The following is a 17,316-nucleotide window of genomic DNA, read 5'->3' on the forward strand; positions in this document are numbered from 1 at the left end:
ATTATTAATTTTATTTTTATTTTGTTATTGGTAATAATAATAATATCTTCAAAATTAATAATTTTATTTCTTAATTAATAAAGACAATTTTATAATTTTATAATATATATGTAGATATATGAAATTTTATTAAATATAAAAATGATTATCACTATAAGATGTGATAATTTTATAAAAAATAATTTATAAAAAATTTATCAAATATCAAAATTAACTTTTAACTTTTAAAAATAATAATTGAGCTTCTAAAAAAATTAATTCCAAACGGCCCTAATGTATGAATAATTTTTTTTTTAATTACAAAATATATATTTTTATTAAATAATTCAATCATCAAAAAAGTTTTGCTGTCTTAGGAGAATTAATTTGTAGGACCCACAGGCGCGTACACGAAAAAAATGATAAAATGAGACTCAGGTCTATCTGCAGTAATAGACTAAGCTAACATGTTGACTTGCAAAAAGTTAATTTATTTGGTGTCGGCACTTAAGTGATTCCAGTAGAATAATTATACATCAAATTTGGAGGTTTGACGTGAGAAGACATTGCCCTGGTGGGCGGTAGTTGGCTGACCTTGGCTGGTTAATCTGGTAACTTACTTTAATCATACAGTTTATCCACTAGCCACTGGGTCATATCGCAACAAAATGTTGTTTTTATTTTTAAAAAAATAAACAAAAGGGTGTAAACAAGTTCACTCTTTCTAATTAGAGTAATTTATTTGTTTCTAAACAGAGTAATCTAATCTTTCTTCGAAATAAAATAATTAATAAATAAATAAATAAAACTAGGCGTGCCGAAAGTCCCCAAAAAAAAAAAAAACCTTAAAAATACGACAGCAAATAACACGCACGGCACACGTAGCATTAAAAAACAAATAAAAAAGCAGCCGCAAGCCCGCAACAAAAGCACGAAGGATGCCCGCGGAGACACGTGTCGAATTGTCAGACGTCCTCGCCTCCGACTTTCGATTGACCGATTTATTCACACACTGTCAGCACTGCTGTGCTTTACTCTATATAAGTACCACCAAGCGACCCTAATTTCCGCCTTATCTGCTGTGCTCCTTTTCTCAATCTAGGGCGGCATTGGGTCAGAAAATGGGCCGGAAAAAGCTTCAACTGCAGCGAATCGAAAACAAAAGCCGATGTCAAGTAACGTTCTCAAAGCGGCGTAGCGGATTGATCAAGAAGGCTCGTGAGCTCTCCGTCCTCTGCGACGTCGACTTGGCGCTCGTCATCTTCTCCAGCCGCGGTAGGCTTTACGAGTTCTGTAGCGCCGACAGGTACGCCTTCCCCTCCTCCTTTTCTTTTCTTTTTTTCCCCCTTTCCAAAAATGTTAATGTTGTATGAATAGAATACAATTATTTAGGCTCTCTACAGTAAACTGGGAAGGCAATTTAGTCGGTTTCTTGACTGCGTCATGGTCACGCGGTGTTCACTGATCAGTTTAAAATAAGTGTCATCTCAAAAAAGGAGAACTGTTTGGTGATGTGATTGCTATCATCCGTGCGACAAAATTGCTCTCCACGTGTAATGTGGCAGCAGTAGCGCTAACCGACTTGATTTTGGGATAATTTCTGCTCACCTGCGATGGAAGTGATATTTCTTCATCCACAGTGCCCGCTCCTCTATCTAGTTTCTTTTTTAATGTTGATTAATTAGGGAGCTCAGGACTGACCCTCTTTAGCTTCTTTATTAATTTTAAAGTTGCCGTAAGATTTAAGAAAGTAAGAATGATCATTGAAACGTGTCTAAAATAAATCTGGAATTTGAAAATTAATTTTTTGAAGCCTTCTTATTAAGACAATTCTTCTTACAACCAGTTACTTTTATATGTTGGATTGAAATTTAATGGTTGGGAAATAATTTTTGGGAAGTGAGAATTAGTGGGCCACGAGCTGAATTAGTTTGGTATTATGGGCTGTACGTAAATGTTACTTACTAAAACGCTCTTATTAAAAGTATTTTATGAGATTTTGTTGCATTTCACGCTTTAAAAGGAAAAAATCTATTTTCAGATTGGGAACATGATCTAATGAGCACCTGAACATATGTTATGATTCTATGACAGCTTCCGAAGAGCACTGAAGTAGTGGATTAGTCAGATAATGTCACGGGACGTTTGTTTTCACGTCCACTAGATCATTACTATATATGGCTAATGATCTAGGTGGTGACGGTGCTCACTGTCACATGTTGCTGTTTAGTTAATCCATTTCTTAAACATTATTGACACGAAGACATAAAATTCTGCCATGTGTCCCATGCCCACCATATGGTGGGTCTTGGTTCTCACTAGATCATCACCCGACATACATATTTCGAAATGTTTTTATAAGTTAGTTCAATGAGCTTGGAGGCCACAAATCATTTTATTACGAAAGATTAAATTTATTCTTTAATTTTTCTGTCATATTCATTATTTTTATGAGTTCTTAAGTTTTCAAGGGATGTTTTCGAAGAAATCTAAGAAAATAAATTTTAGAAGGATAATGTGACTTCTAAGTGAGTTCTTTTGATTTAGATGATTCAATTCAATTGGTTTTTTTCAACACTGCTAGCTAGCGAAGTATGAGCTTTGGATTTTCTATGTAAAAAAAATATTTTTAAACTAAGTAAATATGATTCTTAAATAATGATTTTGATAAAAATAGTAAAGATATTATAAATTTTTCATTATAGACGTAGTGAATCGAATTAATTTAGATTCTAATTTACAGTAGTTAATAGTTATCAAACGCTGTAGTTTTTAAACTACAATTGTCCAACCTTAATATCAAATAGGGTCTAAATAGGGCTCGAAGAGCAGTTAGGACCACTCGTATCAATTTCAGATAGGACTTATTCCAAGTATTGATTATGCATCAAATAATTTGTAGTACTCTAAGCAAAAAGTATTCGTATTTAGTAAAAAAGCAATAGTAATAGATATTAGATTAAGAATAAATTGGTTCTAGGTGTAATCGATACTTGTGGTTAGATTAATTTATATTTTAAAATAAACATGCTTATGTTTAGGAGAACTTGTATTCCAAGGAAGAGTCTTCAATATACTTGTTTGTGTGAGAGGATTTAGGGCTAAATTAGAGCTGATTTTTATTGTTTGAATCAAAAGAAAGAACAATCCTGACCTACAATTCAAAAGATAAGTTAATATTTTTCAAAACTCATAATTACTCCTAATACTTGATAAAAATGAGCATAAACGCTAAATGACTACTTAATCTCTTATTTATACCTGAACCCTAATTAGTGAATAAGTAAAATTACTAAATTGTCCCTCCCCTTTTATATTTGCACTTAAAATAAGTTTTCATTGGTCTAACATTACTCCCCTCCCAAAAAGACACCTTGTCCTCTAGGTGAAATCCATGAAATTACTGCCTCTTCTTCCTTGGCTTCCTCTTCGCCTTCCTCCTCATCACACACAGTCAGGACTTATAGCGATTTGTCCTTACATCGATGCCCCGATGAAAATTTCTCATCACATCAAAAACACAACTCCTTCGCCCTTTTGTCCTGAATCTCTATCTCAGTGAGGCATTTGAAAGTCACCCTTGATCGTGCCTCACTAACCCGATCACTTTGGGAATCTCTTTCTAACTCCATCATTTACGTTTTCTGGCCTTCCGATGGTGTGCTTTGTGAACTCTCACTGAAACCCCAAGGTCTGGGTTTTCTATCCTACCAATCGTGTGTTGTTTCGGTATGAAAAACCGACTGAATTGATCTTGTTAACCTATTCTGCTGTTTTCTTATCCTCAATCATCTGTGCCAACTCCATTGTCTCCCGTAACCCTTTAGGCCTTAGCAAGCGTAACGAGGCTCGGATATTTGGTTTCAGCCCTTCATAAAATCCCCTTCCAATACCGCCTCTGAGATTCCCCGTAAATGCCCCGATAGCAACTCAAACTTCTCCCTATACTCTATGACTGTTCTCTCTTAGGTCAGGGTAAAAAATTGTTCATGCAAATCTCCCACTTGAGTGGCCCGAAACCTCTCTAACAGTCGGTCCTTAAATTCACCCTACGACCTCAATGGTTGTCGTTGTTCTCGCCATTGAAACCATGCAAGGGCTTTTCCCTCAAACACAACAGTGCCGCCATTAGTTTTTCCTTTTCTGAGAGTCCATTGATGGCGAAATAGCGCTCTACCCTATACACAACCATAGGAAATGGGTATTTTCAGTTTCTTTACCCTAGAATCCGCCCCAAATTGAGTTTACCTTTCGCGCCATTGGAGATCTCCAACCTCTTAAATCTACTCTAATTTCTACAAATCCCGAAGTCTCAGCCTAAAATTCTCCTTGCCCAGCTGCATTCAGGTTATAATTGCTTCATCTCTCACCGGAAACCCCTCTTCCCAACCATCCGCCGAGTTGCCAAGCCTAACCATCCCCAACTTCTACGCACCCATTTCAGTGCCGAAACGCCAATTCCTGACCTTAAGCTGCCTCCTCCAGCTGTGTAACCCTCACATCCACCACCCCCAGCCGCGACCCAGCCTTCTCCGCCACACCCGATGTCAGGAAAGGCTCCCCTAGGCCGCGAGTCCCCAAAACCGACCTCCCCGCCACCAAATCCACCATGACCCGTTGCCTTTGCCTGTGTGAGATTGGTGGTTTCGACCCTCTGCGCTGCTGCCGACCACAGGTTCTATACCGCCGGATCCTTCTCCTGCCATGTTGCCGTGGCCCGTCGATATTGCCGGTAGTGGGTTAAAGTGGAGTTCCGTCAATTTTAGCAACATGGTTTGATGGGATGAAAATTGTTGTTGAACAGTGTTAAATTGCTCGTTGATGGGTGGCCTTGAGCGATCCAACCTTCGCTTCCAATTTCTCTTCAAGTGCGTCCACCTTCTTCGCTGCCATTGTCCCATAATTTTTGCTCTGATGCCACTTTGATAGGATATAGGGCTAAATTAAGGCTGATTTTTATTGATTGAATAAAAGAAAGAACAATGCTGACATACAATTCGAGAGGTAGATCAATCTCTCCCAGAACTCCTAATTACTCATAATACTAGACAAAACTCAATATAAACCCTAAATGATTCCTTAATCTCTTATTTTTACTTGAGCCCTAATTAGTAAATAAGTAAAATTACTAAACTGCCCCTACCTATTTCTATTTATGCCTAACATAAGTTTTCATTGGTCTAACATTGTGTACTTAAGAAACTCTACATTTTTATCCTAACCACACTTAACAAGGTAGTACTTTATGCTTATGCATAAGATTTCTTTATCTTCTCTAACTTTACAAATTTTGATAGACAGTATAAGAATCACACACCTATGCTTTCACATATATTCTCTCCTTGAATTAAGGTGAGAATTTGTTTAATTGGAGAATGGATCTTGGGATCCATTTGCTTTGATGTTTCACTAACATTTTGGTTGTTAGCTATTGCTGTTGTAATATTTTTTTTATCATACTAAGTTAAATTTGATTTTTCTAAAACGATGTCCGTCTCTTGACTCCTTAAGTGACAAGAAAAACTTAAACTAAGGCTTGAATGACCATTTCTTTTAATATGTAGATGTGATACAAGACTTGGAACAAGCAACTAGAGAGTAAGGGAGTATTTTTCCTATTTCTTTTTATTTTTCTTTTTTTGTATCTCTGTTAGTAGGCTTATATAGGTCAACTATTGATCCCTAATGTATAACCACCCAAGTATAGAACTAGGTGAAACCAATATTTATCTCCACAAAACTCTTTTACAAATTCTACTTCAAACTTGTTTGGAGGTCTCAAACAAACCTTAAAACCATTGGATGTACTTATACTTATGTCAAAAATTAAGAGGAAACTAGTTATATTAATATTGTAAACTATACTATTTATATTAATGCATGAAAACGGGATGAAGCTAAAGTACCTATTACACCAACCTTTGAATGTACTCCACAATCATCATCCTTCACTCATTATTTCTCGAGCTAGCCATCGTTTATCTACTTGGATTCATGGTCAAGTGTCCTCTTAAGCCGGCCTTAGTAATTACTTTTATATTGTTGAAAGTCAGAAAGGACATTTAACTAAATGATTAGCCAAGCCTACAAAACCCTAGGACACCTTTACTTTGCGAAATGCATCCGCATCTAACTAATTGTAAATATTCTTATCAATAACAAAGAAAATATATTCACTAAAGGGTTAACTCTTAATTGCCCCCTTCGTGAAATGATAATCTTCAAAATATCCCCTAAATTTTTGTGAACCTCAATTTGCCCCTTACTTTTGTTAAGAAGACAAAAAAAATTCATTAACCGCCCCATTATTCCTTATCTTTTGAATAAAAATAAGGGTAAGTTCAAGTTTACAGTAGTTTAGGGGTATCTTGAAGAGTGTCATTTCATTAGGCGGTTATCTATAATTTACTCTTCAACACAATTAAATGTTTATGACACGAATATTAATTTGCCAATCTATCACATTTCATATTTTGGATGAATTATTATTTATTAATTATTGTGTTGTAATAAATTTACATGATTAAATTTTTATCTTTGATTAGTTTAAGTTTGTATGTTGTTTATTATTTCTTAATCATATATTCTATTTTATTTTATCTTTAAAAGTTGAATTATGAAAGTATTTCAGTGTTAATCAAGTTGTTAATCGTATTATCGTGTCTTAATCGTATAATTGTGTCTTAATTGTGTTATCATAATCGTGTAATTGTGTCAAATAGTAACATGTCAAATGTGTTGCGTCGTGACGTGTCACCTATTTATTAAATGGGTCGTATCTGTGTTTGAATTTTTTGACATGATTATAAATGTGTCGGATCCATATTTAGTAAAATTTGACATGACACGTTTATGACATGCCACAAATATAACATGATTACTTTTACACAAATTGCCACCTCTAATATTTAACATGATTTTTATGTTGTATATAACATTCATGTGATTAGTGAGATGTTATATCATGTTTGGATTTCTCTTAGCTTATTGGTTAATGCTAAATAATTAGTTAGTTAAATTTCTCAATGCGTTTAACTAATTTTCCTTTTACTTTACTCAATTGAATATTAATTCTCTATACCTTTAGTCGTCCTCTTTTTTTCTCTTTCCCTCTTTTTTTTTCCCCCAATGGCTTGTTTTGTGTAAGCTATAGATGGTTAGGCCATCTCCAATTTGACACCAAAACTAACACCAAACCACCTTTTACACTATTTTTGGTATAAAATGCTTCTCCAATGTAACACCAAAACTAACACCAAAATGGTGTTATGAATAGTATTGCACCAAATATGGTGCAACACTATTCATTTGGTGTTAGGGAAAAAAAGTCACAAATATCCTTATTACTTTTTTTATTTACATATATGTCCTATTTTATATAATATTTTAAGTTATTATTATTATTTTTATTTCATTTTTTTAATTTTTGAATATTATACTAATATTTTAAATAAAAATATTCAACACAAAAATTAATAATAAAAATAAAATGCCAATAACATTAATTACTACATTACATATTACAAAATTAAAAATACAAAATTAAATTAACACAAATTAAAAAAGCTACTACTACTAGCATAAATTAGAACAATTATTTGATAATCTGGGAGATTATTATTAGATCTTCCAATATCATTAAAATATTGGCCAATATTATTGGAAGTATTTTGAGATGCTTGGCCTTGTTGAGATCTTCTCTGTAAAATCTTAATTTGTTCATTTTGAAAATATTGATTTAGTTAATTAAATGCAAATTTAATAATTTTCTATATTTTTTTTGTTAATCAATATAAAATTACTTATTACTTAATTATCTATATTAATAGTAATATTTATTGTGTTAATTGAATTAATTCTTGAGAATTAAAAGAATAAAAAGAAGAATATTCTTTTTTGTGTAAAATTTGGTGTAAATGGGTTGGAGATGAAATAGTAATTTTGGTGTGAAAAAAGTACATTTTTGGTGTTGGTGTTACACCAAAATGATATTAAGCATCGGAGATGCCCTTAGTTATGGAAAGTTATAAATTAAAGAGTCCAAAATGAGAACAACTAAAGGGGACAAAAGCATTCTTAAAAAAGAGCAAGAAATTTATCAGAGTGGGATTGTAAGCTTGAGGTTATCGTTACACTTTACATATATAGAACTGCAATTAACAACATTTATGGATTTATAAAGCAGAAATATATTGAAACAATTTATATATGTTTACATTTGTGTCGAAATAATTAATAAACAGTGACATCCGGTTTGAATTTTTTGTATATGAAAAAAATATCAAAATAAGATTAATTTAAAGCAATTCGAAGTTCATTAATTTATATTTGTTATCACATCATAGAAAGTATAAGTCTAAGGTAATTATTGATGAAGACTTGGACAAATCTTTTAATTAGTAATATTTATAAATGATGTTGTAGTACTTTGAGAAGCATCTGTAGCTGTCATAGTTAAAGAGCTCCACATGAGAAATTGCACATGTTAATCAATTGATTACCAAATATCTATCTTATTCTAGCATTATATGATACAAACTCATTAAAACTTCTTTATATATGTGCATGTTCTATGTTTTGTTATATTTGTATGCATATATATCTAATCATGGTTAGCTTGAACCTAGACTTCTACCTTGAAACATTTTTTTCATTCTTTTGTGAAAAATGAGAAAATCTAGATTTGAGTCTTTTTCAAGCCTTTAGATCAAGTAATGAGTAAACTAAAAGCAAATGAGATGTTAAGAACTACAAATTTCTTTAATATTTTACCTAATTGCAGCTGAGTTGTTCTTTGTTTTTTTCTTTTTGCTCCTCATGATTTATGGAGAAGATGATCTCCAAGCCTAAAAATAAATCATTTGATTATTCAATCATTTTGCCTTTTTAAAAAAAATTATTCTTCAATCATAAAAGCAAATGAGATTTGAGGAACTCCAAATTTCTTTTAATATTTTACTTAATTACATCCATTTCTTTCTTGTCTTTATTTTTTCCTTCCTCGTGATCTTCTTCCCTTCCAACTAAAGAAATGGAGAAAATTAATCTTCAAAGGCTGAGCACCATAGTCTCCTCCACTATATGTAAATCTTTTTTATAGAAGAATCACCGCAACTCTGCTTTTCTCATTTTTTTTTCTCTTTTATTTTCGTTACTTTCTCAAATTTTAATATATATGCCTCTTTTGGGGAGTTCTCTTTTTTATTCTTGATTTCTCTGTGTTTTTAGGATGTGAATCGTAGGTTTTTTTTTTTGAATAATTATGTCTTCATCAAGTACTTTTATCTACTCTTGATTTTGTCTATCCGTCCTCTCAAACAAGTCGAAATGCAAATACTCCGACTATTTTATCTCTCTTCATTCTCTTTCCGTAGCCTACCCTCATGGATATGATATTGGCCACTTTAAGCTAGCATAGGTTTGTTATTGGGACCATTTCTAAAACCTTGTATTATCTGTGAGACAACATGTAGATACGTGCCCTGGTTATATATGCTAACCAAATATTGGCAGACTTCATTACATCGCTCACATCTCATCCCACTTTTGCCTTCTAACTTGCTTTATAGCTGCAAGCGTGTTATTCATAAGTTTACTCATCTTAAAAACTATATCAAATATCCAACGGACTATACAATATCGTTCATCTTAGTCTAACTTCTAAAGTTGCTCTTATTATCCTCCATTCTAAAGGAACCACGCTTGATGACATTAGCCAAGCACAAATGATTATTTTACATTTACATGTAGGATTGATTTTTATTTTTGAAACATCATCTAGGTTTATTGGATTTGCTAGAAGCAGAGAACCTATTCGACTAAAATATATATATATACATTGGCAATAGACATCCCTAAATATAATAAGCAAGCTTTGATATAATCTTCCCAAAACCTCATTTGAAATAGACATAATGTTCGCTCTTTTCTTTTTTACCTCCTATTTAGTCGATGCTTTTCTTTTACATCTTACTTTATTTTTCTCTTTTATTTTACTTTGTAGACTTTTACCAATAATACAAAGTCTCTGTCGGACTCATAATATTTTTATCTTCTTGGATCTTTACATTTGTACTTAACGCTCCTTTCTTCTCTATATTTATTCCTCATTCACTTAAATTATATTCCGTTCGATGTATTGAAATGTTGCTCGTCTCCATCGATTCCCTCCTATTCAAACTCTTACACTCCTTGTATAACCTTCTCATGGTACAAGAATATATTTTTCTCAAATTTTCTTCTTTAAAATGCTTTGATGAAATATTCCAAAAGCAATACTGAATGGAATAAAATGTTCACGCTAATAGTTGTCCTAATATACAGCTTTTATAATTAGTCAAAATAGAACATACTCCTCAAAAAAATACACCATATCCTGACTTACGTAAACACAAAAGTAAATCAATTTTACAACATAGAGATCTAAGGAACAAGAAAAACTATTCAATCATCAAAGAGCTCATATAAACATCCTATAAACCCGAAAGAGCAGGGTGCACCCTAATTATAAATATATTTGTGCTTTGTGGGAGTAGTTGGTGTATTGGGAAATATTACTTCGGAGGTGTACTGCAGGTGATTAGTTTCACTTTGGAAGTTTATCATTGATGCAAGTGTTGCATTATTAGTTGGTTGAAAATTTGGGAATGCCCATACTTTAGGGGAAACTCTTCCCAAATTTTTTGCAAGGACAAGGACATTGTTTTGAGTGATTGTTCCATTACAACCCAGGTTTAAGAATGAATTTTTTGCCTCATGTTAGTCTCATTTTTACTTGGAAATTCTTTTTAGGTTTTGAATAAATTTCACTATTGCTGAATTCCCGCTAGAGATTCTTATGGTTGAATTTCTGTTTTGAAGTAATAGGAAGTGCAAAGCTAACTTTGAGTAGCCTACTATAGTACTATTGCATCTTCACGGACGATAGAAATGACCTTTTTGTACACTTGTGATAGAGCATTAGAACTGACTTTCTCAACAAATTCTCAAGACTGATATGGCTACATGACATATAGAATTGCTGAAGAAGAAGACGGCATTCTTTAATACCTTTTCAAGGTCTGCGCCTCTGTTTTGGCATTTTAACTACCAAAAAGGGATGCTCGTCCCTACTTTCTGCTGGCCTTCATAATTACCACTTTTCATTGTATTTTCCTCTTTCTAATATTTTGAAGAACCACCATATCTCCACAATCTAGAAAATTATTACATGATCAAGAAATCTGAATAATTAATACTGATAATGCAGTTTGGCCAGCATCCTTGAGCGCTACCAGAGTCGCATTACAGAGGAAGCTGTAGCTTCAGGAGCACCTAAGGCAGAGGTAAACTGTTCTCTCTCTATTTAGAACACATTAGCAATGACTACGCTAGGTCTAAAGTCTAAACCTATCCTGTCTTCAGCATGCTCTCCATGAAGTGGATCAACTCCTAGGGATGAATTTATGCATCAAATTGTGAATAATCAATCTAAGTAAGACTAAGTAGTAGCTTTGACTTAATTTCCTATTATAGAGTGTTTGGACGAGAACTGTAAGGGTAACTGATATTTTCAATATTAGACTCTGCCTATACAATTTCGCATATAACTTTAATATCTAAAACCCTCTAACTGGAAGTATTCTAGGTTCTCCTGAATATGTCAACCAACTTGGTCTAACCTGGTTTATACACTCAATCAATCTATATGCTGACGAAGTTCTTTCTAAATGCCTATGGGATATGAAACCCAGTGAAAATGGCCAAAATTGGACTGTCATTGTGAATATGAGGACATGCTTGAGAGTGATGACCATTAAGTCACAGCCTCCTGCAGTATAATCCCTTAATTTATGTCTGAGTACTATCTCCATACATTTGCCAATACAACATATCTGGGAATTTTGTAGGTAAACATAATGTTGTGACTACTCCTAGCATGCCTGATAGAAAAACTTCATACAACCGCTTCGATTTGAATCAATTTAGTACTATTGCTTGGCTCTTACCTACCAACTTAAGTTATCAAGTCAGGCTTTAACTTAATATACTTTTGGAGCTTTTTTGATCAATAGGTCTAGTGTCCAAATCCTCCTGCGAGATTTTCCTCTGTAGTTGTTTCTATCTTCAATCTTCCTTTAGGCTCATCTCTATGTTTGGATTTGTTTATAGCTTTCATCTTTGGTTGAGCTTCTTATGCAGGACAAGACCATTTGGTATGGCCTTTGCATGTGAAGAGCTCCGTTAGGGCTTACTATGATGTTCTAGGTTATGACCTAATAGCTTTAGGGTCAATTGGTAAAGTAACACAGTACCAGAAACCTAGATATCCAGTGCTATTATACCCTGACATGGTTGCCTTTTGGGTTTGCCTTCTGTCTTCCATCTGTGGTTGGGCTTGGTCCACATAAAAGCTCATTTATACATCAGTCTTGGTCCACTTGACAAGCTGATTTATACATCGGTCTCGCTGATATAAGGGGTTGTCAAAGGTTAATAGTATTGTTCAAGTCGGGCAGGCCAGAATTAACGTCATTTATCTATAATGCATTTGCGTACAAAACTTTTCTTTTCCTTTTTTTTTTTTGCCTGGGTGGTTGGGGGGCCTCCAGGGGTTGTTTCATGGCTAACTTTCGGGATCTCTACACTGACAGGACCCTCAGGCTGGATATTCGAGCCTGCAACTGCTGAAAATAGTTCAAAGGCAATTTCTCCAAGTATTCTATACATTTTCCCAGAATGGCACATTATGTGTGCGTGTGTGTGTTTGTGTGTATTACTTTATTGATCTGTATTTTGCATCCACAGGCAACTTGAAGGTCCAAACTTTGAGCAGTTCACTGCAGCTGATCTTCTGCAGTTAGAGAATCTACTCAACAATACACTGACAGAAATTAGAGCTGTGAAGGTCAGGATTATAGTACTTTTGCAATTGAAATCTCGAGTGTCTAAAAATAATAGGAATATGGTTATGAGATTACATATTGACTATCAAGAAGATAATGTTCATGTATTGTTGATGCCTTTGCCGCTTGCTCCTATATCTTGGTTCTCCTTTATTCAGACCTTTCCAAGAGATTATGATACTACAAATTCTTAGTCCCATGTTTGATCATCTTAAAATTCAACCAAGCCAACAAATACACAAACAATCTGCAACTTCCATCAATACTGGTTGCTGATTTTCACACGTTTACCTAACTGAGAATGCTTTAACCACTGATTGCTATATCACATTAATCTTTTCTTTCCTGTCTATCCAAGCACTTCTTTTTGGTTTAGCAGCTTTTCACTAGGTTCAATTATCTGCAGCTGCTTACTGCTGAAACTATGGAGAAGACCTATGGTTGTGCGCGTGAACTATGAAGCGCACTTGAGTTTGGTTTCTGTAGCCCCCGTTGTTGAAATACTCGTTTTGCCACCAAAAATACCTTACCTTAATAATAGATTCTGGCCACCTTAAAGTAAAACAGAGGATGCACCCCTGCTCTAGTTTGACCTGTTGTCTGTCACTTGATTATTTGAACTTGGAACTACTATTGCATTATCAATTAGATCCTGTATGCGCCTTTTTTTTGCGCCCTCCTTTGTGCCTGCTTGAGGCTTGTTATACTATCCATGAAGGTTCATTCCTATGCTCATTGGGCATCTTTGGTGCAGACACAACTGATGATGGGATCCATTAGAACACTCCAAGAGAAGGTACACTTAATTAAATACTTTCCACACCTTACTCTGTGGAATTGTTTATTCCCGGTAAATCTTGAAGAAAAACCTAAGCTCCTAGCTGGATGCAAATTGCAAGTGTCAACTTTTATGTGGTTAAAATGACTGCAAATATTTCTGTTTCACTACGACAGGGTCGTTTAACATTAGATATCATGGTTCCAATTTAGTTGGTGGAAAATTTTCTTCCTATTCATTAAAAAGCAGGATCTTATTGCAAGTGAAACTGTACAGCTGGCTGTGTCAACAGTAGGCTTTCAGAGTCTCCCAGGCTCATTTGTTTGCCATTTGCATGAAGTTTTATCCAATAGATCCTTTTTATTTTCCATGCCTTTAATTCCTGACTTCTGAGAAACCTACAGCTTTCTATTTCACTACTTTCTAGTTGTGAGTGTCCTTTGTCCTTGAGAACCTACCAGCTTTAAGAATTTCCAAGCACCTCATAATTGATCAAAATCAGATTGGAAAAGGAAGAATGGAGATCTAATGCTGGTGAAATCATGTGATAATGCTGTCTTTTTGTGGCATAAAACCTTTGTACCTCCCTATATTAGGTAGCTAAGGTGGTAAAATGAAGGACCATATAGCACCTTAGTACCGCTTTGGTTAATTTGAACACTACTATTCGAGCTTCTAATATAGTACTCTAATCTTGGATTATCATGTAATCAAGTCTAGTCAACCATATTCATGCATTCCATTGTATTAGAAATACTTTCTCAAAGATTGATATATCTGATGAAGAATCTAAAGCACCGGTGACATCTGGATAGCTAGACTTGTTTTCTAAGAGGGGAAAAAAAGGGTTGTTTTAGTTATTAGATTCATAATGAATCAGGGTTTGGCAGACGTTTAGTTTGTTGTCATGGTTACCTGAAAAACTCAATTTCTGCATTATCGCGACCACATCACCTAATTTTTTTCTCGGTAATTTGTACAGCATGTGTGTGTACAGACATGCATGTATCTAATGAACAAGCTGGATCCCATCTGTGGATGTTTCTGGTTTATCATTTCATATTTCTTCTATTTTAAACAGGAAAAGCTGCTGAGAGAAGAGAAAAAGCTTCTAGAGGGAAAGGTAAAAGTATTACGTACTAAATGCATATCTTGTTCTTCAAAAGAGTCTAATAATTGTCAGTTGTCACTTACAGATTGCAGCAGGGGAGAAGAGTGGTAATGATACAACAGCAGCGTCTATGGCAACCCTCCCTTTGCTTAGATAAGCTGAGGAGAGGCGCTTTTCCAAGTGTACTTTTCAGCCGCCCATCTGTTGTACTTGGTGAATATGTAAGACTGTTATCAGTGGCTAATTCTACGTAGCGAATAAATTGTAATGCTCTGTACTACTATAAGGCGGCTAGATAATCAGGGAGCGGCTTCTGTAGAAGTTCCCACTGACTGCGTTTTTATCATCTGCCATCATCAAACTTGCAGAATGTTTTATTATTTTGTGATTTGTGTAACCATGCTTGAGCAGAAATGCAACAACATATGAGACAACAATTTATAAATAATGGCCTTAAAAAACTGCACAAACTGGCAGGAGGTTAGATGAAATATTATATGAAGAGTAATGATACAGTTATAAATTTTTATATAAATTTATTTTGTACAAACTGATGTGGTATTAATTTATTAATTGAATTAAATATCTTTTGGTTTACATGATTTATTTTTATTATTTTATGTTTTCATTTAATTAATAAATTAATGTCACGTCAATTTGTATAAAATAAATTTGTACAAGAATTTGTATCTGTATCATCACTCATTATGAGACATAAAATAATAGCCTTGTTGACCAGGTGCCATGCCAATGAAGGTTCAGCCTGGGGGCTATTTGCGTCAAGCCGTGGGCCGTGCTTGGCAAGCAGCCTGTTGCTTTTAGCTTTTTCGGAATTGGGCTTCTTGTTCTAAAATAGAAAAAATATACATACATACATATATATATATATATATTATTAATAATCCCTGGCCTCAAGTTTTCGATACCATTAAGCCAATGTATTTATAAAATTTAAACAGTTTTTTGAAACTGCAAAAGTAAATAATCCAAGTTTTATAGAATATAGATTAGACAAATCACGATAGAGTTAAGGCTATTCTAACTTATAATTCCTATAAAAAAAAAGTAAATTTCTAATTTAAAATTTTGACGAAAATTTATTATCATTCATTTTAAGAAGTTTAATGGTTATACATATAACCATTGTTAAATGCTATTACGATTTTTAATAGCTATCATTGGAGGTTTGTGTCAAAATTTTAAATAAAAATTTAAGGTAAATAATCCCACTAATTATAATACTTTTCATTAATATTTTTTTAGGGAGGCAGTATTATATAATGAAGAAAAATTATTACATTTGACATAAGATAACACCGGTAGTAATGAAAAATCTTAGTAAATAGCATTACATTAAATGACAATTCGAAGTTGATTAATAATTTGGAGTTTAACTTATAATTTAAAATAATAACATAATACTATCTAATAATACAAATTCAAATTAATAAAAAATAGAATGAATTATTAGATTTGATATTGTTCAATTTAATTTCGTTTATTTACAGAATGGAGTAGAGTACTAGTAGTGTAATTCAATTAAAATCCAATTACAAAATTTGAAACAGACTTTTTTCCACCGGATCTGCTTTGGCCCATCTCAATGCCTGCATGATGAAATGTGTTGTGCTCGAGTAGGCCGGCCAGCCCATTGGACACCTTCTACTTTGAACACCGTTACTCGATTAAAAATATTTAATACAGAACATTTGTAATCAAATTACCAAAAAAGGACAAATAATTTCTTGATTAAAATATTTATGACAAAATGAATTATAATCAAATTACCATAAAGGGCCAATAAGCTAATTTAATTTACTCAATCATGGAACAATTCATTCACCTTATTTCTCTGTCTGTCTGCATGCGCATACCAACAACGATGGAGAAACCTTATTTTGTTGTTAGGCAAACAAGTTTTGATAAAAACAATGCAATCTATTAACATTAAAAATATTTAAGATCTTGGGATTTTCTTGCAGAATCAATTTTGACTTTTTAACCCTGAGTCGTTGCACGTTAACTTAAAGTGGAATGACTTTTTTTTTTTTTTTTTTTCTTATCAAAAAAAAAAAGGTGGAATGACTTAAACTAATATTCGTATTATTATTATTATTCATACATCATATTCTGATAAATACCGACAGACAATCATACAAATTTTTCATTACAAACTAGTTTCATATCATTCATGTGTTTAGCATAAGCCTTTGGCTTGGCTTGTCTTGTGGTTATATTTTCTGTTGTTGAAAAGCTACGGCCTTTTCATACATCTGGGAAATGGGAAATTCAAAGATTGAACTGCAAATTTTGAAGAGAAGTGGTGTGCTTTGCACAATACTATATAATTGAGTGTATAGAAAGAAATCCGTCAGCGTGAATTATTGAGGTTATCCTTTTTGGTATCACCGAAAGTAAAAAAACAAAAAACAAAATAACAATTATGTGGGTCCATTCACTATTCATATGAAATGGTTGTAAGGTACATACATGTAAATTAGAGGGATCCTGATGTTTAAATTAGAGGGATCCTGATGTTTATTTAACGGGCAAAGCTTCCGTAC

At 33.5% G+C, this 17,316-nt stretch overlaps 1 protein-coding gene across 5 annotated transcripts; it reads left to right on the forward strand.

Moving 5' to 3' along the window:
* Positions 1-932: 932 nt before the first annotated feature.
* On the forward strand, positions 933-15,166 carry LOC102618544 (agamous-like MADS-box protein MADS2). Of its 5 annotated transcripts, none has more exons than XM_052439789.1 (7): positions 960-1,285; positions 11,228-11,303; positions 12,612-12,661; positions 12,766-12,865; positions 13,582-13,659; positions 14,723-14,764; positions 14,838-15,166. In XM_052439789.1, the coding sequence occupies exons 1-7, from the start codon at positions 1,101-1,103 to the stop codon at positions 14,907-14,909; spliced, it is 603 nt and encodes a 200-aa protein (XP_052295749.1). In that variant the 5' UTR covers positions 960-1,100; the 3' UTR covers positions 14,910-15,166. The 5 variants fall into 5 exon arrangements, with proteins under 5 accessions (XP_024956851.1, XP_052295749.1, XP_052295751.1 ...); XM_025101084.2 differs by having other exon boundaries at positions 982-1,285; positions 13,618-13,659; XM_052439790.1 differs by lacking the exon at positions 13,582-13,659 and having other exon boundaries at positions 969-1,285.
* The last annotated feature ends 2,150 nt before the right edge of the window (positions 15,167-17,316 follow it).

This window comes from Citrus sinensis, chromosome 4 (assembly GCF_022201045.2).
Source record: "Citrus sinensis cultivar Valencia sweet orange chromosome 4, DVS_A1.0, whole genome shotgun sequence".
Taxonomy (NCBI): domain Eukaryota; kingdom Viridiplantae; phylum Streptophyta; class Magnoliopsida; order Sapindales; family Rutaceae; genus Citrus; species Citrus sinensis.